Genomic DNA, 22,546 nt, shown 5'->3' with positions numbered 1-22,546 from the left:
CCAAAAGAAGCCGACTCGCTTGTTTGGCGGGAGTTAGAGCCTCGCCAGGTCCCGGCGGGTATCCCCACAGTCTCAGACATGATTTGCTCCAACGTTGCCTTAAAGGGGCAGCCACATTCACAGGACCTACCCTTAAAGAGACAGGAAGATCGATTGGACTGAAATTCTTAAAGAGGCAGGTAAGAGTCTAGGTCGGCAGGACTGTGCTTTAAGTGTTACAATCCCTTCTAGGGAGGTCCAGATGCCTCAGAAGTTCAGAACTTGAGTGAGAGAGGTGGGAAAATGGAGGAATGGGGGTAATTCCTCCCGAGGGCGTTAACTACCAGCCAGGGGCGGGGCTCTGGGCTCCAGGGGAGCGGGAAATATAGGGGGAGGAGCCTGTGGATCCCGGGGCGGAGCCTCTGGACTCCCGAGCTGGACACGCGTGGGACGGTGCGGACTAAGGGGCGGGGCTGTGGCCCAAAAGACGGGTAGATGCCCTCGAGGATTTAGTCTCGTGCGTTAGGGGGACATTTCCAAAGGCTCTGAGGAAAGGAGAGAGAGTAGGAGTCCTGACCAGCGCCCCTTCCCTGCCCCGGGGTGCGTGTAAGCAGCGGCACGTGAACGCAGATTTGGGGGACACGCCCACGCCCCTTCGCACGGGGACCGCACAGCGTAGGGCGACGGGCGGAGCCGCGGGACGGTGGCTAGACAGGGTGATCCGACTGCATTCCTGACCGGTGTGTCAGCGCTGATTCCCGCCCCCTTGCCGAGATTTCGGATCCTACTTTAGAACTGGGGCGCCCACCTTCTCAGTGAGCCAGCGGCTGCTCAGAGAGGAGGAGGGTCAGGGGAAGAGGACGTGTTGCCTCCTCCGGGGATCGCCAGACAGTACCCGCGCGTGGGCGAGACACCCGGGCCCTGCCCCTGCGGGCTCCGGGACTACAATTCCCAGAGGACGCGAGGCTGGGAGGTGCCCGACGTCGGTCGTGGAAGCTGCTGGGAATCGTAGTCCCAGCCTCCAACTTTGGGAGCCGTTGGTGGGAAATTCTGTAAAGATCCCAACCACCCTTTTTACCGACGGAGAGATTGAGGCTCAGAGACCCGAGGGGATACTGATTTTAGCGAGGCCCTCTTCTCGCCTTGGGGGCGGGATTTGTGAGTCTCCCCCAGCCTCTATATCCTTCTACCTCTTTGGTGGCGTCCAAATCTTCTTTCAAGAAGGGGGAAACTGAGCCTGGAGGAGTGGGGCAGGGACCCAGGAGTTCGTCTCCTGCACCCACAGCGAGGTAAGAGTCTGGATTCTATTTACGATTTACGTAGCCAGGTCACCCTTGGCCTTTCGACCTCGTCCTTCCTGTCTGTGAAATGGACTTTGGGTCAATCCAAATGGGAACATACCCGTCTACGTCCTGCCCCTCCGGACTACAAGTCCCAAGGTGCTCGAGGCGACCCCGGCTCCCCCTCCCCTCCGGGACCCGCCTCCCTCCGGTAAGAGTCACGTCGTCTAACCTGTTCCCGGCGCCTGCCCCGCCCCGTCCTCCGCTCCCCGCAGCCGGAGCCGGAGCCGGAGGAGGACCCCCGGTGCCAAGATCTGCCCCGGATCCGTGAGTTACAACCCCCACCCCGGGGTTCAGCTGCCCCGGTGGAGCCCGACACTCGCGTTCCCGGGAGGGTCGGGAGGAGACTCGGACGCCAGGTCCCAGGGTGGAATTGGGGGACTCCAGGAACGTTAGAAAGCTAGAACTTGGATGCCTGATTTACTGGGCAGAAGGAAAAGGGGCTCGGATGCCTGAGTTCTTGGAATGGAGGGCTCGGACGCCTTGGTCCTGGGGAGACGTTCGGAAACGTCGGGACGTTTCAGTCACTAGAAATGGGGGCTCTCGGAAGCCTGAGTCCTTGAGTAGAACTGGGGTATTGGATCTCTTGGGGAGAAATGGGAGACTCGGACTGCTGGGGCTCTGGAATGGGCGGCCATCCCTACCACCCTTAAACTGCCTTCTCGACCGAGCCTTTAGGTCTCCGAGCAGAATTAGGGGTGGGGTGGGGATAGTGGAACCCGGGTTCCTGAAATGAAGCAGAACAAACACCCAGGGTCCCTCTGGAGGCTGTGTCCCGCCGTTCCCCCCACTTTCTGGCTCTGGGGTGGGGGCCAACGTGGCAGGAGGGAAGTAGGACAGGTCTCCAACCTCCCCTGTGCCGCTGCGCGATCCCCAACATGTCATTAACCGGGGCGTCAGACCTGCCTAAGCATAGGAGGGACCTCCGCCCCAGGGCGCCCCCTGGCGGGGGCGGGGAACCTCCTATTGTCCCATAAAGGTGGGAGATAGCTGGGATTTGCAAAGGGCATTCTAGAATCCAGGGCAGAATTCCAGAAGGTGTGGTTGGATTCTGGGGGGCTTGCATGGCGGGCACAATACAGCCATTACACAGAGAGGACGGAGGTAAACTGAGCCTTAGAGGTCACACTGGCAGCAGAGTTGGGGGTCAGGATTTGCCCTCCCCCTTCCTCAGCCGCTCTCTGGGCTTCGGGATACCATCCACTCCCACCGGATTTTCTGACTCACTTCTCTCCTAGGGCTCCTGGCCCTGATCCTGAGGTGAAAAATGTCACCTCCACTCCCATCTGTCTGACCTGAGGTAGTGTGGGAGATAAGGGAGGATAGAGGCTAATTCTGGAGGTGTGTGTCTGCCCTTGAAGCTGGGGGAGGGCAGGGCTTGGCACCTCCCTCCGCCCGACTCCCCCTTCTCTCCATCCCCATGAGTCACATGAAGGGATTAAACAAGGGGTGGGGCAGGGGGTTCTGATGAAAGAGGGAAGAACTTCCTAATGTCTGGGCTTGAAGGGCATTTGGTGATAGCCTGAGATGAAATAAAAAATAATAACCGTGGCTGCCAAGACAGAGCTCACAGAGTGCCAGGCTCAGGGCTGGCAGGTAATGGATGGTTCCCATTGTCTACAGAAGTCTCCGGCAACTGCCCAAAGGTCTCACTTCCATTGAGGTTTGCTGAGCCCAGCCCAGGGAATGACTTCTTTCTAGTCCAATGGGGAAACTGAGGCTGGAGTGCGGGCACAACGCACACCCTAGGCTTTTGCCACCTTCTGTCTGGAATCTTCCAGGGATTCCTATGCCCTGGAATGGGCCAGAACTGGAGATGGCTAGAACTCAGGAAAGCAGGGGAGAATTTAGCATTCTGAGATCCAAGGGCTGAAGTCAAGATTCCAGGGGTTAAAGCTCGGGGCTTTTAGAATCTCAGAAAGATTTGAAAGGGCTGTTTTGGAGGAAAAAAATTACTTTGGTTTTGAGCCCTCAGTCTGTTCCAGGCCTGGGAATTAGGAATCTTATACTTGTGAACTTTATTTTGTACCCTTCCCTGTTCTAAACTCTATACATAAATTATATCGTTCAAACCTCACACTTCTTTGAGGTGAAGGTATTAATTCCCCCATTATACACACAAGGAAACTGAGGCACAGAGACGCTAAATAACTAGCCGAAGGTAGAGATTTAAAGAGGGGGAATGAGCCCTAGCTCATTCCACAGACGTCCACAGAGGGGGGAAACCAAGTCCCAGACAGGGTGGGGCCTCTCCCAACGTCTGTCTATGCGGACGGAGCTGGAGGATTCCAATCTGGGTATTCCCAAACCAGCCTGGCGCTCTGACCCGGTTCCTACTCAGGATCATTCCTCCAGGAACCCCCCACCCCTGATTTTTAACCCCAAAGAACCGGGCTGGGGTGCAGAAGATGCCGGGGAAGGAGACCTAAGGGCGGAGGAGAGGGGAGCCCGGCGGAGAGGACGTGGGGGTGGAGGACAGGGGCCTGGAGGAGAGGCGCGGCCCTCGCCACCCTTGCCCCCCGCCGGGCCCCCGCTCCCCTGCCGCGGGAGATGCGGCACCTGCCCGGGCCCGCCGCGCATTCCCCTGCTCTGAGCTCAGGAGCTGTCTGTCCGCCCCGCTGCGGTCGGGCCGTGACCTGGAGCGTCCCCTGGCGGCCCTGACGCCCGTTTCGCCCGCCTCAGACCCGGGACGGGCCCACGCCCAGCCTTGGCATTTCCTTAGACCCAGAGGTTGTAAGGGTCTTAGAATTTGGGGATCATGAAATCCCCCAAAGAACCATTCGCTACCAGAATGCTGGCCCTGGAGGTAGCATAGATTGTTCATTTTTATATTTTAATGAACACAGAGGGTTTCCTGTGTATCTCTGAGATTCTAAAAGGCGCCAAGTTTTGATTCCTATAGTCTCTCCTTCCCCTGCCCCGCGCCTGGCATGCGGGGTCTTACCTGGACCAGGGATCGAACCCTGTGCCCCCTGCAGTGAGAGCTCAGAGTCTTAACCACTGCACCGCCAGGGAAGTCCCCTATAGTCTCTACTTTTTGAGGCCTCAATTCTCAGAGCCTTAATTCCTCTTGCACCTTCTGGCCAGTTGGATCCTCACAACTGTCCTCTGAGGTAGACTGCTATTTATCCTCATTTTACAGATCAGGAAACTGAGGCAGTCTTGTCAGGTGGGACAATGGTGCCACCAGATTTGAACCCTCCTTAATTGTGCTTTTAGCAACTCCACTATACCAGACATTCACGTAGACTTTTAGGACTTCAGAATCCTGGGATAGACAGAACTCAGTGCAGGAAGACAGAGAAATCTAGGCTAGCCAAAGTGGAGAATTCTAGAATGTTCCAAAGATAGAATCTTGGACTGAGAACTTTCAAACAATAGACTCTCAAGCTGAGGGTTTTAGCCTCTATAGAAATTTAATTACAACCTCAAGGTCCTTATAATTTCAGAATCTAGGCCTCTGAGAGATTGAGGAGGCCTCTCAGAATAGCTGATTTGCCTCCTCCTTTCACAGTTGGGGAAACTGAGGCTCAAGGAGTGGAGGGGACTCTTAGCCCACACAATCCTAACACACCCAAATGAGCCACCAGCCCCAACAGGTTCTGTTCCGAGGCTTCCCAGACTGAGGCCAGAATCAGCATGCCCCAGCCTGCCCTGCTGCCCACGCCTGCGCCCCAAGTCAAAGCTAAGTGGTCGGTTGGTGTAGTGGGGAGGTGGCAGAGCTGGCGGGCGTGGCGGCTACCATGGAGATGGGGATGGTGCTGGCCTGACTAGTTCCTGGTGGCCTGGCTCCTTCCCACTGGGTTGGCGACCACAGTGGCCCAGCCACCCCTGGCCAACTCCCTGTTCTTCCTGTTGACGCTGGGTCCGTGTGAACATGCTGAGTCTCCTCTGGGTGGGGACTCTGGGGAGAGAGAGCTGAGTGGTCCCCGTCCTCTGGAGCCCCTCCAGACTGACGGAGATGCCCCAGAATAACAAGTTAGGTCCAGGTGTGAAATCTAGTATGCTGACTTCTTGCAGGGTGACCTGGAACAAATGTTTCTGAGCCCCACTTTCTTTTTTGCTATGGAGGTTTTGATCATGGGATAAGGTATTAGCTGTAAAGCACTTGGCATAATTCTAGGGGGCAGTGTTCTCTCAATAAATGGTTGTTTTATTTCATTATACCCTCGAGTAGCTAGCAAAGGTCCTGGCACATAGTAGGCAGCACCATCATTATTTTAAAAAAGATCCCCAGCATCTAGCACAGTGTCTCTTGGTCCCTAGTAGGCATTCAGTAATTGATAGTTATTATTATTGCATCCTCTGTTCACTATAATGTCTGTCACATAGTAGGTGGTTAATGGATAATTGTTGAAGGAATGATCACGTCTTATTAGGGCTGAGGTAGAGAGATGGACCAGGAGCCACGGAAAGAGAGTGAATTGTCCTGAGCCTTCCTGGAGGGCTTTGCAGGAGTTGGCATTTCCCAGCAGGGAAAGTGGTGGGTCATAGCGCTTCCAGTGGAAGGAAGTAGGAGAGTAAAGGCACCGTTCCGCTCCTCAAGGCCCCAGGTTCCCTGTGGGTGGGCTCTGAGCAGGCTCTCCCCCGCCCCGCCTCCCCAAACGCAGGCGCCCCGCTGCGGCCAGCCGGCACCATGGACAGCGAGGCGTTCCAGAGCTCGCGGAACCTTCTGGACCTGAACTTACAGTGTGAGCTGGGGTAGGGGGCGGGGCGGGGCCCTCGGGGCGGGGCGGGGATAAGGCGGGGCCCTGCCCAGAAACCCGGGTCCTCACTACTACTCCCGGCCGCCCAGCTCTAGCCACGAAGCACATGGACCTGAAGCAGGTGGAGCTGGACATGGCGACGGCCAAGGTGGACGAACTGACCAAGCAGTTGGAGTCGCTGTGGTCAGACTCGCCGGCGGCGCCTCTTGGCTCGCAGGCCAGAGCGCCGGCTAGGGTGAGCCTGCTTGCCCTGGTCCCCACCCGGGCCCCCAAAGTCAGGTTCTTTCCTCCAGGAGTTCAGGCAAGCCTGTCCCATGGGGCTGTGCAGGCTGTGGGCTATTTAAAGGCACTTGTGGGATTAGTGGAAGTGGGGATCAGTGAAAGTGGACGTGACCTACCAACCCTCTACTATTGTCTCCTTTGACCCCTCAATGTCCCCACCTCCCTACAGCTGTCCCGGTACAGCCTCAGCCCTGTCCCCGAGCCCTTGGGCAGCCGCGGGTCCCCCTGGAAGGCAATCACCGACGGCGCAGACACCTCGTTCAGACGCGCCGAGAGCGCCCCGGCTCAGCTCCCCTACAGCTCGCTGTCCCCTAAGGGCCGGCCGTCGTCACCGCGCACCCAGCTCTACCTGCAGCCGGATGCCTACGGCAGCCCGGACCGCGCGCCCTCGCCCCGGCCCCGCGCCTTCGATGGAGCAGGCAGCCCCCTCGGCCGTGCGCCTTCCCCTCGCCCCGGCCCGCTCCGACAGCAGGGTCCCCCCACGCCCTTTGACTTCTTGGGCCGTGTCCGCTCTCCCCGTGTCAGCCCCCTGGCCGAAGGGCCCCAGGCCTTCTTTCCCGAGCGCGGGCCCTCGCCTCGCGCCCCGACCGCAGCCTACGATGCGCCGACTGCCTTTGGGAGCCCCCTGCTGGGCCCTGGCGTCAGCGCCTTCGCCCCACCTCTGCGCGCGCAAGGTGAACCAGGGGGCCGAACTTGGCGGGTGGGAGTGGCGCAAGGTCCGGGACCAGCTTCGGCCCCCCCCGCCCCCCCGCCACATCCTCATGGGCAACCTCTCTCCAGACGACCTAACGCTTCGGCGGCGGTCCCCCAAAGCCTGGAACGAGTCTGACCTGGACGTGGCGTACGAGAAGAAGTCCTCGCAGACAGCGAGCTATGAACGTGAGTGGTGCGAAGCCAAAGGAGTGGGGGACCCGGAGAGGCCTCCCCAGACCCTAATGATTCCCGCCTCACAGGACCCGATGTCTTCGCGCGGCCTGCTTCACCAGGCCTGCAGCTGTTACCCTGGAGAGAGAGCAGCCTGGATGGGCTGGGGGCCACCAGGAAGGTGAGGGGCCGGAGAAACTTGGGGAGGAGGCTGGTGGGCAAAGGTGGAGTCAGGGCTAGTCTTCCCCTCCTGGCTGCTCCCGCAGTTTCCGTACCCTTCCCCAGGGTCTTCCTTTATCCTGGATTTCCATCCCCTCCCTGACCCTCTTTCCTTTCCCTTCCTCTGTCTTCCCTCCCCTCCTTCTCTCCCTTCTCACCTTTTGCCTTTACCTCCCTCCTCCTTTCCTCCACTCCCTTATCATTCACTCCCTTATGCCTATCTTCCTCCCACCTGAGCCCCTTCTATCTTCCTTCCTTCCCTCTTTCTCCCCCAGGACAACTTCACCAGCGCCACTCTGCCCCGCAATTACAAGGTCTTCCCTCTGGCCAACGACAGGCGTTCTGATGTGGACAGCTACCGCCGATCGCTGGGCTCCGCGGGGTCATCAGGCACTTTGCCCCGAAGCTGGCAGCCTGTCAGCCGCATTCCCATGCCTCCTTCCAGCCCCCAGCCCCGAAGTGCCCCCCGCCAGCGCCCCATCCCCCTCAGCATGATATTCAAGCTGCAGAATGCCTTTTGGGAGCACGGAGCCAGCAGGGCCATGCTCCCTGGCTCCCCCATCTTCTCTCGAGCTCCCCCGCCTAAGCTGCTTCTCCAGCCCCAGCTGCCTCCACAGTCCCAGCCACAGCTACAGCTTCAAGCCCTTGCCCCAGTCCCCCAACCCCCTCAAGAGACTTGGTCCCCTGTGAGTGAAGGTGAGTCAGCAATGGGGGTTCTGGAGGGATGGGTGAAGGGAGGACAGATGGCTGGGGACCAAACCAGCTTGGGGTCCCATCGCAACCAAACACCTGTTTCCAGACATTGTCCCTGCAGAGAGCAAGGCCAGATGAGCTTGGGGATTTGCTCAGGAACTAGGGATAGCACAGTGCTTAAGCATGGACCCTGGAGTCAGACTGGCTGGCTCCACGCTGTGTGACCTTTGGCAAGTCAGTTAACCTCTCTGGACCTCAATTTCCTTGAGTGTAAAAGGTGAATAGTGATAGAACCTACCTTATTGGGGTATGGTACTAGATTATTTAATCCATATAAAGTCCTTAAAATAGGGCCTGATGTATAGTAAGCCCTCAGTAGCTATCATATTTATCATTATAATTATTAGTAGTTTTTGGTGTGAGACCAGCGCAGGGCCTGGATTTAAGCAGAGTGGGTTTTGATCCCCTCTCTACCATTGACATGCTGTGTAACTGAGGATAAATTAATTAACCCATCTGAGCTTACATTTTCTCATCTGTGAAGAGAGATTAATAACATTTACTTCATAGATTACGATGGACAGTCAATGAAATCATGTATAAAATGATCATTGTATATTTCTACCTGCTTTAGAAGCTCTGATAGAGAGCCAAGAAACAGAGAGAAGAGACCAACAAGTACCAAGATTCTAGTCCCAGCAATTTTCTTTCTTTCTTTCTATATTTATTTTGGGCTGCCTCGGGTCTTCCTTGCTGCATACGGGCTTTCTCTAATGACAGCAAGCAGGGGCGATGTGCGGGCTTCTCATTGCGGTGGCTTCTCTTATTCTGAGCCCGGGCTCCAGTAGTTGTGGCGCATGGGCTCAGTAGTTGCGGCGGACAGGCTTAGTTGCTCCGTGGCATGTGGGATCTTCCCGGACCAGGGATTGAACCCGTGTCCCCTGCATTGGCAGGCATATTCTTAACCACTGTGCCACCAGGGACGTCCTCAGCAACTTTCTGCCTGAGATGTTAGGAGAGGAAATTCTTACAATCTTAGAAAGTCAAGTTTATCATAATGGTAGGAGCAGAGATTCTGGAGTCAGATAGGACTGAGTTCAAATCCCAGCTGTGTGGCTTTAGGCAACTGACTTGCCTTCTCTGAGACTCAGTTTCCCTTTCTGTAATAATGAGATGTTAGCCATATCAACGTCACAAGGTAGTAGTGAGAATTCAATGATAGGCATGTAAAGCACGAGGCACATGCTAAGTGCTTGTTAAATGGGGGATGTCATAATTGTCTATTATTCACAACCCAGGGAAAGTGTAGCCCAGAGAAAGCAAGGAACTGCCCTGAGGTCACACAGCAAATCAGGCATTTGTTGCAAGTCCTGGAAGTTGTGGGGAGGGAGTCTCTCGGGTCTCTTGGGACCCCTCCTTTGATGGGGCTCTTGCTCCTTGTAGGCCTCCCCAAACCTCCCACTGAGCTGGAGCCTGAGCCGGAGCTGGAGGGGCTGCTGACGTCAGGGCTGGAGGCTGGTGATGCAGATGAAGACGCTGTAACTCGGCCCCTTAGTCCCACACGGCTGCAGCCAGCGCTGCCACCCGAGGCACAGTCAGTGCCCGAGCTGGAGGAGGTGGCACGGGTGCTGGCAGAAATTCCACGGCCCCTCAAACGCAGGGGCTCCATGGAGCAGAGCCCTATTGTAGCCCTGCCCCCCACCCACAAGAAGCAGTACCAGCAGATCATCAACCGCCTCTTCCATCGTCACGGTGGGCCTGGGAGGCCCGAGCCTGAGCTGTGTCCCATCGCTGAGGGACCTGAGGCCAGGGCAGGGCCCCCTGCTCCAGCCCCACCAGCTCCCATACCACCCCTAGCCCTTCTCCAGAGCAGCCCACCAGAGCAGCCACAGAGCATGGTAAGTAATATAGGAGAAAACTGGGGTATATTACTTAGCATATGGAAGCATCCCTTCCCTTTTAGGACAGAACCTGGAAATTGTACACATCACATCTGGCACATTCCACTGGGCAGGAACCCAGCTGCAAGGGAAGCTGGGAAATGTAGTTTTAAATCTAAGTGTACCTGTGCTCAGAAGAAAGGGAGAACATATATGGAGGGGCGTTCAGAAGTCTTGGCCAGTGCTCGCTTCGGCAGCACATATACTAAAATTGGAACGATACAGAGAAGATTAGCATGGCCCCTGCACAAGGATGACACGCAAATTCGTGAAGCATTCCATATTTAAAAAAAAAAAAAAAAGAAGTCTTGGCCACATAGAGATTTTCTCTGCTCTTCTCCAGTAACCTGTCCCCCCAGGGCTTCCCTTCAGGAATCTTAGAGTCTTCCAACCTGGAACTGACTTCGTCTTGGCATGACAGAGGGTTTATTCTGGGGTCTGAAAAGCCTGCCTGAATCAACGCAGTCACCATTTCTCTCCCTAGTTGCCACAGCCCCTCATGTCCGCCTTCTCTGGGGAGCTGCTCTCTCCTCTTACACCTCAGCAAGCCTGTGCCATGGCTAGAAATGGCCCACCCAGCCCTGACTCAAAATGACCTCTCAGTTCAAGTCTATGGTGTCCTCTGACTCTAGTCAGAGCTTCTTCCATTCAGATTTTCAAGAACAAGTCTCTGATCTCTGAGGCTGTGGGTGTCGTGGTTAAGTGCACCAGCGGCAGAGCTAGGCTGCCTGGGTTCAAATCCCAGCTCCACAGCACTTATCGGCTGTGCAACCTTGGGCCAGACACATAGTCTCTCTGTGCCTCAGTTTCCTCCTCTGTAGAATGGGGATGAAAATAAGCATAGGGTTGCTGTGAGGATTTAATACATTAATATAGTGCTTAGAATAGTGCCTGGCACTTAACTATTAACTATTATTATTGTTACCATTTGACCAGGGGCTGGTCTCCTGCTGATCTTGGTCTGGTTTCTGCATCGTGGCTTGGAGGGGGCGGGGTGTAGTCACATGGAACAATCCTGATTGCTCAATGTGGGTAGACAGATGGAGGAGAACAATTCCCAGAGAAGACATGGGGGCCAGGTGGACCCCAAATGCCTATTCCCAGGCCCTTCTGAGGGTGGAGCCAAGAAATGTTGAGGCTCAGGATCTTGAAATCAAGAATGGAAGAATGGGGCTTCCCTGGTGGCGCAGTGGTTGAGAATCTGCCTGCTAATGCAGGGGACACGGGTTCGAGCCCTGGTCTGGGAAGATCCCACATGCCACGGAGCAGCTGGGCCCGTGAGCCACAATTGCTGAGCCTGCGCGTCTGGAGCCTGTGCCCCGCAACGGGAGGGGCCGCGATGGAGAAAGGCCCGCGCACCGCGATGAAGAGCGGTCCCCGCACCGCGATGAAGAGTGGCCCCCGCTTGCCGCAACTGGAGAAAGCCCTCGCACGAACCGAAGACCCAATACAGACAAAAATAAATTAATTAATTAATTAAAAAGAAAATCTTAAAAAAAAAAAAAAAAAAAAAAGAATGGAAGAATGACAACGTCTTGAAATGGTCAAGTTGCCTCATTGTAGAATCACAAAGTTCTGGCCACAGAGAAACCTGAACACTCACAGAATTCAATAATTAAATCCTGGCATCACAAACTCAGAAGAGTGAAATTTCAGAATTCCAGAACACTGAAGGTTTGCACAGGATCTTAGAATTAAAAAGTTAGTAACACAAACCCTGGTTATTACTGATTCTTGAAGTCCCCAGAACTGAAAATTAAAGACTCGTCCTTTGAATCTTAAATCATAGATTAGTGTGCTAATATGTTATAATACAGAATTTTATTTAAGTGAACATTTTCCACTAGAAAGAAACACACAAACATAGTAACTAGGAAGAAATAGATAAAAGTAGAATAAAGAGGCCCAAATAACAGCATTCAGAGAGAACCACGATTAACATTTTGAGTATTTCCTTCCAATCTTTTGGAATGAAATTCTCACCATGAAATATTCAAGTTCTCAATCATAGAATCTTGGGAATGCAACGTCCTGGGTCCTCAGCAATTTGAAATGGCACAACTTAGCATTTCTGGACTCACACATATTGGAAACTTAGCATCAGAGAATTTTTAAATGAGTGGCTTGTGGGATCTTCAAATTCCAGAATCTTGAAATCATTGACATCGAAGACCAGAATCACAAATGCTATATGCAGAATAAATGAATTTTGTAGGATACTTGAGAATCAAAAATAAGAAGGCACAAGGAATAATATGATAAATATTCTAATTCCAAACATCTGAAATTAACACTTGGTAACATCTTGTCATGTGTGCTTCCTAGCATTTTTTTTTTTAATATATAAAAGAGAGGAAACTATGGATTGAATATCTGGCTTCCACAATCATCAACCTCATGGTCTCCCAGCTTCCTCTCAGGTCTCAGGGCCCAAGATTCCAAAATCACCCGATTCCCTGAATGTTGCAGGCAACCAGAGGCTGTAGAACTGAGGGACCCTCCTTCCCATGGCCCTCTGGACTCAGGCTATGTACTTTCCTGGGTTCCAGTCTCAGCCCTGTCTAGTTGGATGAACTGGAGTGGCCACCTGGTCCCTGAGCCTCTGTTTCCCCGCTCTGAGGAATGGGTATATTAGCAATCCCCGCCAAGCCGCTGAAGCCCCGGTCCTGTCCCCCAGGAGATGCGCTCCGTGCTGCGGAAGGCCGGCTCCCCGCGCAAGGTCCGTCGCGCACGCCTCAGCCCGCTCGTGCTGCTGCTGGACGCCGCGCTGACCGGGGAGCTGGACGTGGTGCAGCAGGCGGTGAAGGAGGTGAGTGCTGCCAGACAGAAGGGCGGGTGGGGTGGGGGCGGCAGACACTGGATAGCAGCCTTGAGACTGAGCCTCCCCGTCCCCCGGCCCGTCCAGATGAACGACCCGAGCCAGCCCAACGAGGAGGGCATCACCGCCCTGCATAACGCCATCTGCGGCGCCAACTACCCCATCGTGGACTTCCTCATCGCGGCGGGTGCCAACGTCAACTCCCCCGACAGCCACGGCTGGTGAGTCCTGACCTCGCGCGGCCGGCGTGGGGCGGGGAAGGCGCTGCGGGCCCCAGCGCGGCCTCTCACGCCTGCCTCCCACGCCTAGGACACCGTTGCACTGCGCGGCGTCGTGCAACGACACGGCCATCTGCATGGCGCTGGTGCAGCACGGTGCGGCAATCTTCGCCACCACGCTCAGTGACGGCGCCACCGCCATCGAGAAGTGCGACCCCTACCGCGAGGGTTACACCGACTGTGCCACTTACCTGGCAGGTGCGAGGCAGGGCTGGGGCCCCTCGGTGGGCGGGCTGGGCCACCTCTGGGGGAGGGCGTCGCGGGGACTGGGACGCCCAGCTGGTAGATGTTGGGCGGGGGAAGGCGGCAGACTGCGGCTCCTGAGAGAGGACGCGGGGGGGCTGTACCAACCTTGTGGCAGCATCACCGAGGAGGGGCCGGCGGGATGGACCACCTGCAGGGGTGGGGCATTGGGCCTCCCACCTGGCAGGTGCAAGAAGGGTGTGTGGGCGCAGCAGACTGTGCCACCTTCGAGGGAGAGGGGGACAGGGGAACTGTGCCACGCAAGCTGGACACCTGTAGGGAGAAGAGAAGGTGTGGAGACTGCGCCTCTTTATCTGCTTTCTCGTCCACGGGGGTGGGGAGTTGGACGTTCCAACTATACCATCTACCTGGCCTAAGGCTGGGCACATGGGCTGTGCTACCTGTGGGAAATACAGTACCACACAGGTGAGAGGTGAGCAGGCCATGGCTTCTGGGGAGGAGCTTGGGGACTCTTCCACTCCTAGTGAGACACGAGGCTGTACCTTATGTCTCCGGGGCGGGGGGGGGGGGGGCTCACATCACTTAAACAGGTGATGGGAGGAACTAGGTAGGCCATATCCCGGGGAAGTGCCTAGGGTCTGTAGCGCTCACCTGGAGGGGCCAACTCTATCATAAAGCGGGGTTGGGGACCTCAGAGAGTTGGGGTAAGGCAGGCTGTAGGACCTGGGGGTGGGACAATGTATTTGAGAGGTGAGCCTGGAGGGACTACACGACAGCCTGCTGTGCTGTGGCGGAAAGTGGGTGGGAGCCATGGGGCTGTAACACCTGCCTTAGTGGTGAGCAGCGGCAGGCCAGGACTGGACCGCTGGGGCAGGAAGTAGACCGTCCACTGAAGCTTTGGGAAGGGGGATTGTGACCACCTTTGTCACAGGTAGATGAAGCCTATGAGATAAGAAGATTGTACCTCCTACCTGCCTGGACTTGGAGAGTTCTGTGAGGATGAAGTAGAGATTGAACAGCACACTTGCGGGCGGAGGGTTGGTGGAGAGGAGGGGAAACTGGAACACCGTGGACTGAACCATTAAAGAGGGGGGAGCATGGTGGACTGTACCATCTGGAAAGGGGGCTAAGTCCTTGATGGGATTAAAGGGGGGTTCGGGTGGCCTATACTATCTGGAAAATTATTACATCCTCTTTGAGACTTTATCTTTTGGGGAGGGGCGCAGTGTGCACTGCACCATCTGGAAAGGGGGAGTTGGGACCACTTTGTGGGGAGGAGTAGGGCTGAACCATCTGAAGGAGGGGTTGAGTCATCTATGGAGACTGTACCACTTAAGGGGGGTGGGGTGCAGACGACTGTACTAGGAGTGATACGGGGACTTAACCAGATATAAGTGGAAATGGGGACCACTGACCCTGCCTCGGGGATTGGTGGCCCGGCTTGATGCACGCCAGTGTTTTAGAGACTGTCAGTCCTGGCAGCTGACTCCAGCTCAGGCCCCCCTCTCCAGACAGGGGTACACAACTTTTCAAGTGGCTCATTCCCCAAGGTGAGGCTGGCGCCAAATCTCAGGGTCTGTCCCTGTCCCCAGCGTGTCGTATCCCTGAGTGTTCCCGGCCCCCCTGAACCGGGCGCTGACGATCCCTGCGGTTTCATGTTTCAGACGTGGAGCAGAGCATGGGGCTGATGTACAACGGGGTGGTGTACGCTCTCTGGGATTACAGCGCTGAGTTTGGAGACGAGCTGTCCTTCCGCGACGGCGAGTCGGTCACCGTGCTGCGGAGGGATGGGCCAGAGGAGACGGACTGGTGGTGGGCCACGCTGCACGGCCAGGAGGGCTACGTGCCCCGTAACTACTTCGGGGTGAGCGCAGAAGCGATATTGTGAGGAAAGGGGAGATCCCACGGGAAAAAGGGCAAGAGAGACAGTGCATGACATTGGGGAGGAGGGGAGGTCAGAAGAGTCCATTATCGGTTGTGGGTAGGTGAGGATGAGCCCATTATAATAACGGGGGAGGTAAGGGAGAGCCCCTTTTAGTTAGGGGAGGAAGAGCCGCTTACTGGTGGTACTTCGTGGGGTACTCACCAGTACTGCCTTCCTAGTTATTTGATTGGTTCGTGCTCAATCAAATATTTTTATTATTCCTAATTATATTCATGGGGAGGTAAAGAAGAATGTATTCTAGCCAAGAGGAGTCATGAAGAATCCCATCTTGGTGATGGGGGCAGTTAAAGAATTGGGTATTACAGGCATGGAAGCTTTTGTTACACTGCATTGGGCAGGGTGAGGAAGAATCCATTAATAAAATCGCGGTAGAACTGAGGGAGATACTACTACGTTAGCGGAGGAGACCAGGAAAATCCCATTATATTCCTGGGAGAGAAGACGATTCCTTTAATTGGGGAATAGGTGGAGGTGGGTCCCAACCAGACAGCCATGGTGGTAGGGAGAGGCGGGCGTCTTTTTTATGGCCGTATGGGAGACTCGGAAATACTCCATTTCATCAAGCCTGCTGCTGATCGGAAGGCTCCAGCTGGTGCTTGCAGCTGACAGGGGATTCTGGTGTGGTTTGGGAGATACTGAGAGAGTCGATTAGGAAGGGATGGGAGGATGGAGACAGTCCACGTGTTTGGGGGTGGATCAGGTGACTGTATTAAGTTTGGGGTGGAATGAAGGGGTGGGAGCTCCTGGTGTCTGAAGAGCCTGTCTTCCCCCAGCTCTTCCCCAGGGTGAAGCCTCAGAAGAATAAGGTCTAGCTGGAGAGAAGGACTTTTCGAAGGGATACAGGAGAAAGCAGCAGCTGCCTTCATTCCAGAACTCCTCCTCCCTTACTGCTGCATCTCTCTGCGCCCCCAAATCCTTGCAGGGGCGAGGTCCTTGCCGACACCTCTCTGCTTCCCTGGAAGCCCTGGGGAGAAGGAGAACCCCAGCTTTAAATTTAGAAAACTGCCTTAGCTGTGGGAGGTCGTGGTGAGGCTGGGAATCATTGGGAGCAAGAGAGACCCCCCCCCAATTGCCAAGTCACATCCTGTCCAAAGTGCCTCGTGCTCCTACTGCCCACCCCCCCCCCCGCCCCCCAAAAGCAAGGCAACCCACCATCCCAGCGGAGCCTGGAGTGGGTCACCGCCATTGGATTTTCCCAGGAGTCACCTCTGCCACTATCTCTACCAATAGCCTTCAGGGGCCAGGTGAGGCATATTAGTCTCTATCAGCATCCCTGCCCCCTCTCTCCCCAGTCAAGTGCCTTTACACAGTGCCAGTTTTATAACAAAATGGGGACGTTCTTCATTATAAATAAAGGTAGTTTGCACAGAAATTGACTTCCTTCTCTTTGAACTCCGTTCTGACTTAATAATTCTCCTCATTATTACTATTTTTGGTAAACCAGTCTTAAAGTAGCCCTTTTGGACGGGATTTCCCTCATGTGAATCCAATCCTTCCTCTTTCAATTATGCCTGCTTCTTTTTTTTTTTTTTTTTTTGTAGCGTCTTGACCTTTTTTTCATGTTTTGGATTCTTCTTTTTAAGTGTCCTTAAGCTTAAAGACATAAAATGTTATAATTCTGTCATCTGAAGTTCGGTGCCATCTCCTCCTGTAATTTGGTGTGTCTGCTGGTTCTCACTCATGGTGGCTTGTTTCCTCATGGATTGTGAGATCATCTTCAACAGGGCTTTATCTGCTGGAAATCCATGTGGACTTTTTGAGAGTCTGACCCTGAAGAGTGATTTTGGAAGAGTGATTTTCCCCACTTTTTTATTTCATAAACTGCCCCTTGAAGATTTTTGACAAATCAGAAGCCTTTCTCTCTTCTGATTTGTATTTCTTTACAAATCATAAAACTTCAACATTGTCATTGTCTGCAATGTCCAAAACAACTCACGTGGGAATTTTAATTATTTTTAGTTAATTTAAATTAAATAAAAATTAAGGATTCAATCCCTCAGTCACACTAGCCACTTTTCAAGTGCTCAGTAGCCACATGTGGCTAGTGGCTACCATTTTGGACAGTGCAGATAGAGAACATTTTCATCATCCCAGAAAGTTCTATTGAGTAAAGCTGATATACATTTCCGTCATCCAGAAGTTCCATCTTGCCTCTTCCCAGTCAATATATGCATGTCTCCTCCCCATAAGGGGTAAACGCTTCTATCACTGCCGATTAATTTTCATGAATATACTTTAAAAATCAAATGGTACTGGTACTAAGATATTTGTAATGAAGAAAAACAGTCCTCCTGTTACCTCTCCCTACTCCCATCTGCTTTCCAGAGGCTACTGCTTTCAACTGCTATAGCTGTTTCCTCTGGTATTTTCTTGTATGTTTCTAAATATGCTGGCATTGCTATTTCTTGATTTGTCAATTTTAGACATTCTCTACTGATTTCCTGGTATAGTAGATGAGGTTTGAGGTCTATTAATCTGACTCTACTTTCCCTCTCCTCAATGAAATCATAATTTTTATATCAATCGTTTTTTAAATGTTGTGATATGTAAATATGTTTTCACTGCAGAGCCATGCAGTATATTAGAATTTTCTCTTCACGAACTTCTAAATTTTTGAGAATTAAATTTACCTTTGTCACTTGCTTAATTTTATTTGCACCTATACTTAATATTTTTCAAATGTTCCATGGAACATAACAGCTCACTCAAGTTTTTTTTCCTCCCTCCTAAAGTCCTCCCTCCTACTTGAATATGGACTTGATGCTTTCTAGGCCTACACCAAGCTATCCTGGACTTCCCTGTGTTGGATATTGTTTCCTGGATTCCATGTCTATCTTTCTTTGTTGACTCTTCATTTTGCTGGAGCACATGCTCCAGTCGTTCCCTTAAAAGGGAGAGGAAGAGATAAAGATTTTTGAGTTCTTGCATGGCTTAATATATCTTCACTTTATCCTCCAACTTTATTATGGTTTGTCTGGGTATAAAATTCTAGGTTGGAAATATATGTATCCCTTGAAACTCAAATCTGTTTTCTTCCTAAGTTGGAATGCAAGTTTAGATAACAAAGGAAACCTCTTTGGTTTTTTTTTTTTCCCCCTCAGATTTGTTTTCATTCTCCCTCTGCTTTGAACTTGTATTTGACTTGCTTTATTCTGGAAGCTTTTGGGATCTTCTCTCTTTCTCTTGTTCTGAAATTTCATGAGGATATGCCTCACTGTCGCTTTTATTCATTAATCATTCTGACCCTAAGTCTGTCCTTTCAAGCTGGAGACTCATAGCCTTTGGTTCTGGGAAATTTTCTTGTATATTTATGTGTTGGTTTCTTTGTGTGTGTGTGTGTGTGTGTGTGTTGGTTTCTTCTTCGTTTTCTTGCTCTCTTTTTCTGGAATTTTTATTATTGGGATGTTGAAGCTTCTGGTTTGAGCTTTCAGTTTTCTTATCTTTTCACCACTATTTTCCATCTCTTTGTTAATTTTCCCCTTACTTTCTAGGAAATTTCCTTGACTTTATCTTCTAATCCTTTTATTAAAATTTATGTTTCATCTATTATTTTGAATTCCCAAGAACTCTTTCTTGTTATTTAATTATTCATTTTTCATAGCCTCCAGTTCCTATTTTATAAATGTGATATCATCTATTATCTTGCTAGGTATTTTTTATAGTATTTTAGTTACAGGTGTTTTTGTGGTTGTTTTGTAGCTTTCTTTTTTTTCCTGTGTAATCTTTGTTTCTTCTGGGCTTCTTTATTTTGTATGTGTTTACACTAGTCTGATCTCTCTTTTGCATAACAGAGATATGTTAGTTTCCCATTACTGCTATAACAAATTATCACAAACTTAGTAGGTTAAATAACACAAATTTATTGTCTTTTAATTCTGGAAGTCAGAAGTCTGAAACAGGTCTCAGTGGGCTAAAATCAAGGTGTTGTCAGGGCCATGTTCTTCTGGGGGGAATCTGTTTCCTTGCCTTTTCCAGTTTCTAGAGGTTGCCTATATTTCTACCAACAGTCTGTTTATGATGATTTAGTGTTCTCTAAGATTATAGAGATTTACTCTACCTTACTCCTCACTTCCTTCTGAGTCCTCACTAGCAGAATAGCTAACACCCATATTTCTACAAATGGTCTGCAAGGCTATCTAGGCTTTTCCCATCATCTTCTCAACATTCTTCCAGCCTCTGCCCATTGTCCAATTCCAAATCCACTTCCACATTTTTAGGTATTTGTTACAGCAGCACCCCACTTCCAGTACCAAAATCTGCACTAGCTTCCCATTGCTGCTTGTAACAAATTGTCACAAACTTGGAGGCTTAAACAATGCAAATTTATTATCTTACCATCTGGAGGTCAGACATCTGAAATGGGTCTCACTGAACTAAAATCCAGGTGTCAGCAGGGCTGAGTTCCTTTCTGGAGACTATGGGAAACAAGCCCTTGCCTTGCCTTTTCTAGTTTCTAGAAGCTGGCTGTATTCCTTGGTTCATGGCCCCCTTCTGTCTTCAAAGCCAGCTCTTGCATCTCTTCCATCTCATACTTCCATTGTCACATCTCTATCTCTTGACTCTGACCCTCCTGGCTCCCTCTTTCACTTATGGCTACACTGGACCCATCCAGATAATCCAGGATAATCTCCCCATCTCAGAATCTTTAACTTAGTCACATTTGCAAAGTCCTTTTTGCCACATAAGGTAGCAAAGGAGAACAAGTAAACAAGGAGACAGGACTTCCCTGGTGGCGCAGTAGTTAAGAATCCACCTGCCAACGCAGGGCACACGGTTTCGATCCCTAGTCCGGGATGATCCCACATGCTGCGGAGCAACTAAACCCGTGCACCACAACTACTGAGCCTGCGCTCTAGAGCCCGCGAGCCACAACTACTGAAGCCTGCGCGCCTAGAGCCCATGCTCCACAATAAGAGAAGCCACCGCAATAAGAAGCCCATGCACTGCAACAAAGAGTAGCTCCTGCTCGCCGCAACTAGAGAAAGCCCACGTGCAGCAACGAAGACCCAAAGCAGCCAAATAAATAAATAAAATTTAAAAACAAAACAAACAAACAAACAACAAAAAAAACCCCAAGCAGACAAAAGTCCCTGCTCTCAAATTGAAACAGTATCTGGAACTTTGATTATATTTAGCAATTATTACTCCTTTTTTTTGAGATGTACTATGATATTATGGTTATGTTTTTACAAAGAGTCTTTACTTTTAGAGCTACATTCTGAAATACTGATGGATGAAATGATATGATGTCTGGGATTTGCTTCAAAATAATCAACTGGTGGGAGGGGAAGTGGTTGGGGTGTAGATGAAGCAAGATCAGCCCTGAGTTGAAGATTGATAAAGCTTCATGTATGTGGGGCTTCGTTAGACTATTCTCTCAACTTTTGTATCCATTTGAAATTGTCCTTAATAACCGGTGATAAAATGCCCCTGGTTTCGTAGAGCTGACATTCTAATGGAAGAGACAGACAACAAACAAAATGATAAGCAAAAAATATATTCTATCAGATGCCAATCGCTGCTATGGAAAAAACTAAAGCAGAAGTGGATATATTGTGCCTGATTGGAGGTGTATTCATTCATTTCCTGTGGCTACTGTCACAAATGACCCCAAACTCAGTGGCTTAAAACAACACACATTTATTTTCTTACAATTCATAAAATCAGAAGTCTGAAGTTAGTTTCACTGGGCTGAAACCAAGGTGCTGGCAGGGCTGCACTCCCTGCAGAGGCTGTAGAGAAGAATCAATTTCCTTGTCTTTTCCAGCTTCTAGAGCTGCATTCTTGACATTCCTCGGCTCTGCCCTCTTCCTCCAACTTCAAAGCCCACAGCATGGCATCCGGCTTCAGTGTAGCAGTGCCTCTGTTTCTGTCCTGCTGTCAAATCTCCCTCTTATGAGGACACGTGATTACATTTAGGACGCACCTGGATATCTCTCAAGATCCTTAACCATCACACCTGCAAATTCCCTTTTGCCGTATGCGGAAGGAAAATAAAAATTGAGTCAGTATCGCTAAGAGAACTCTCTAAAATGGAGCTGAGAGGCCATCGACGAAGTATGACGCACATCCCAGCCTGGATGGAATCTGACCTTTTGATCACTTACTGTCTTAACATAGGCATCAAGAACATCTGCCAAGGGACTTCCCTGGTGGCACAGTGGTTAAGAATCCGCCTGCCAACGCAGGGGACACGGGTTCGAGCCCTGGTCCGGGAAGATCAAGCAACTAAGCCCGTGTGCCACAACTACTGAGCCTGCGCTCTAGAGCCAGCAAGCCACAACTACTGAAGCCTGCACGCCTAGAGCCCGTGCTCTGCAACACGAGAAGCCACCGCAATGAGAAGCTCGTGCACCTGCTCGCTGCAACTAGAGAAAGCCTGCACGCGGCAACGGAGACCTAATGCAGCCAAAAATAAATAAATAAATTTATAAAATTTTAAAAAAAAAGAACATCTGCCAAAAATGCAAGATACTTATCGGACCCTAACCCTAAAATAACTCATGACAGCCTATCTACTTGTGGGACCCTTACCCTAAAATAACTCTTGATTCCTTAAGGACAAGTATTCCCTGGCTTGTGTCAGAGCCAATCACGGTTCTCACCAGACAACTTTAACAACCTTGTGGCTTTTGTTTTATAAGCCCCTGATGCTCGGGCTTCCCTGGTGGCGCAGTGGTTGAGAATCTGCCTGCCAATGCAGGGAATACGGGTTCGCGCCCTGGTCTGGGAAGATCCCACATGCCGCGGAGCAACTAGGCCCGTGAGCCACAATTACTGAGCCTGCGCGTCTGGAGCCTATGCTCCGCAACAAGAGAGGCCGCGATAGTGAGAGGCCCGCGCACCGCGATGAAGAGTGGCCCCCGCTTGCCGCAACTAGAGAAAGCCCTCGCGCAGAAACGAAGACCCAACACAGCCAAAAAGAAATAAATAAAATAAGTTAAAAAAATAAATAAATAAAAAAAAATAAGCCCCTGATGCTTTCTCTTCCTCAGAACACTCCTTCAATTTTACCCAAATCTGTGTCTCCTGAATTGCAATTCTTTTTTTTCTTTTTTAATTTTTATCAGAGTATAGTTGATTTACAATGTTGTGTTAGTTTCAGGTGTACAGCCTGAATTGCAATTCTTAAGACCCCATATAAACTCTTGTTTGCAACCTTCTGTGTTTTGTTTTGTTTTGTTTTTGGTTGACCCATGTAACCTATGAACATTCATAGGTTCCAGGGCCTGGAGATCTTTGGGGACCATTATTCAGCCTATCCAGGGTGTATTGCAA

The 22,546-nt window shown here is 51.5% G+C and overlaps 2 protein-coding genes and 1 non-coding gene across 3 annotated transcripts; 2 read left to right on the top strand and 1 right to left on the bottom strand.

The window, feature by feature from the left end:
* The first annotated feature begins 493 nt into the window (after positions 1 to 493).
* On the top strand, positions 494 to 16,640 carry PPP1R13L (protein phosphatase 1 regulatory subunit 13 like). Its single transcript, XM_057535093.1, has 13 exons — positions 494 to 1,268; positions 5,930 to 6,010; positions 6,115 to 6,260; positions 6,477 to 6,981; positions 7,088 to 7,186; positions 7,261 to 7,352; positions 7,666 to 8,086; positions 9,527 to 9,981; positions 12,701 to 12,832; positions 12,929 to 13,062; positions 13,151 to 13,317; positions 14,988 to 15,187; positions 16,042 to 16,640. The coding sequence occupies exons 2-13, from the start codon at positions 5,956 to 5,958 to the stop codon at positions 16,078 to 16,080; spliced, it is 2,445 nt and encodes an 814-aa protein (XP_057391076.1). The 5' UTR covers positions 494 to 1,268; positions 5,930 to 5,955; the 3' UTR covers positions 16,081 to 16,640.
* LOC130705788 (uncharacterized) lies at positions 8,673 to 13,845 on the bottom strand. The gene is made up of 3 exons (XM_057535095.1): positions 13,311 to 13,845; positions 10,149 to 10,228; positions 8,673 to 9,086 (listed from the first exon to the last, which is right to left on the bottom strand). The coding sequence occupies exons 1-3, from the start codon at positions 13,806 to 13,808 to the stop codon at positions 8,969 to 8,971; spliced, it is 696 nt and encodes a 231-aa protein (XP_057391078.1). The 5' UTR covers positions 13,809 to 13,845; the 3' UTR covers positions 8,673 to 8,968.
* On the top strand, positions 10,205 to 10,311 carry LOC114236122 (U6 spliceosomal RNA). Its single transcript, XR_003622147.1, has one exon. It is a non-coding gene; the product is annotated as a U6 spliceosomal RNA (small nuclear RNA).
* Positions 16,641 to 22,546: the final 5,906 nt, after the last annotated feature.

This window comes from Balaenoptera acutorostrata, chromosome 19 (genome assembly GCF_949987535.1).
Source record: "Balaenoptera acutorostrata chromosome 19, mBalAcu1.1, whole genome shotgun sequence".
NCBI classification, from domain to species: Eukaryota; Metazoa; Chordata; class Mammalia; order Artiodactyla; family Balaenopteridae; genus Balaenoptera; species Balaenoptera acutorostrata.
This window is presented reverse-complemented; position numbering and strand designations above follow the sequence as displayed.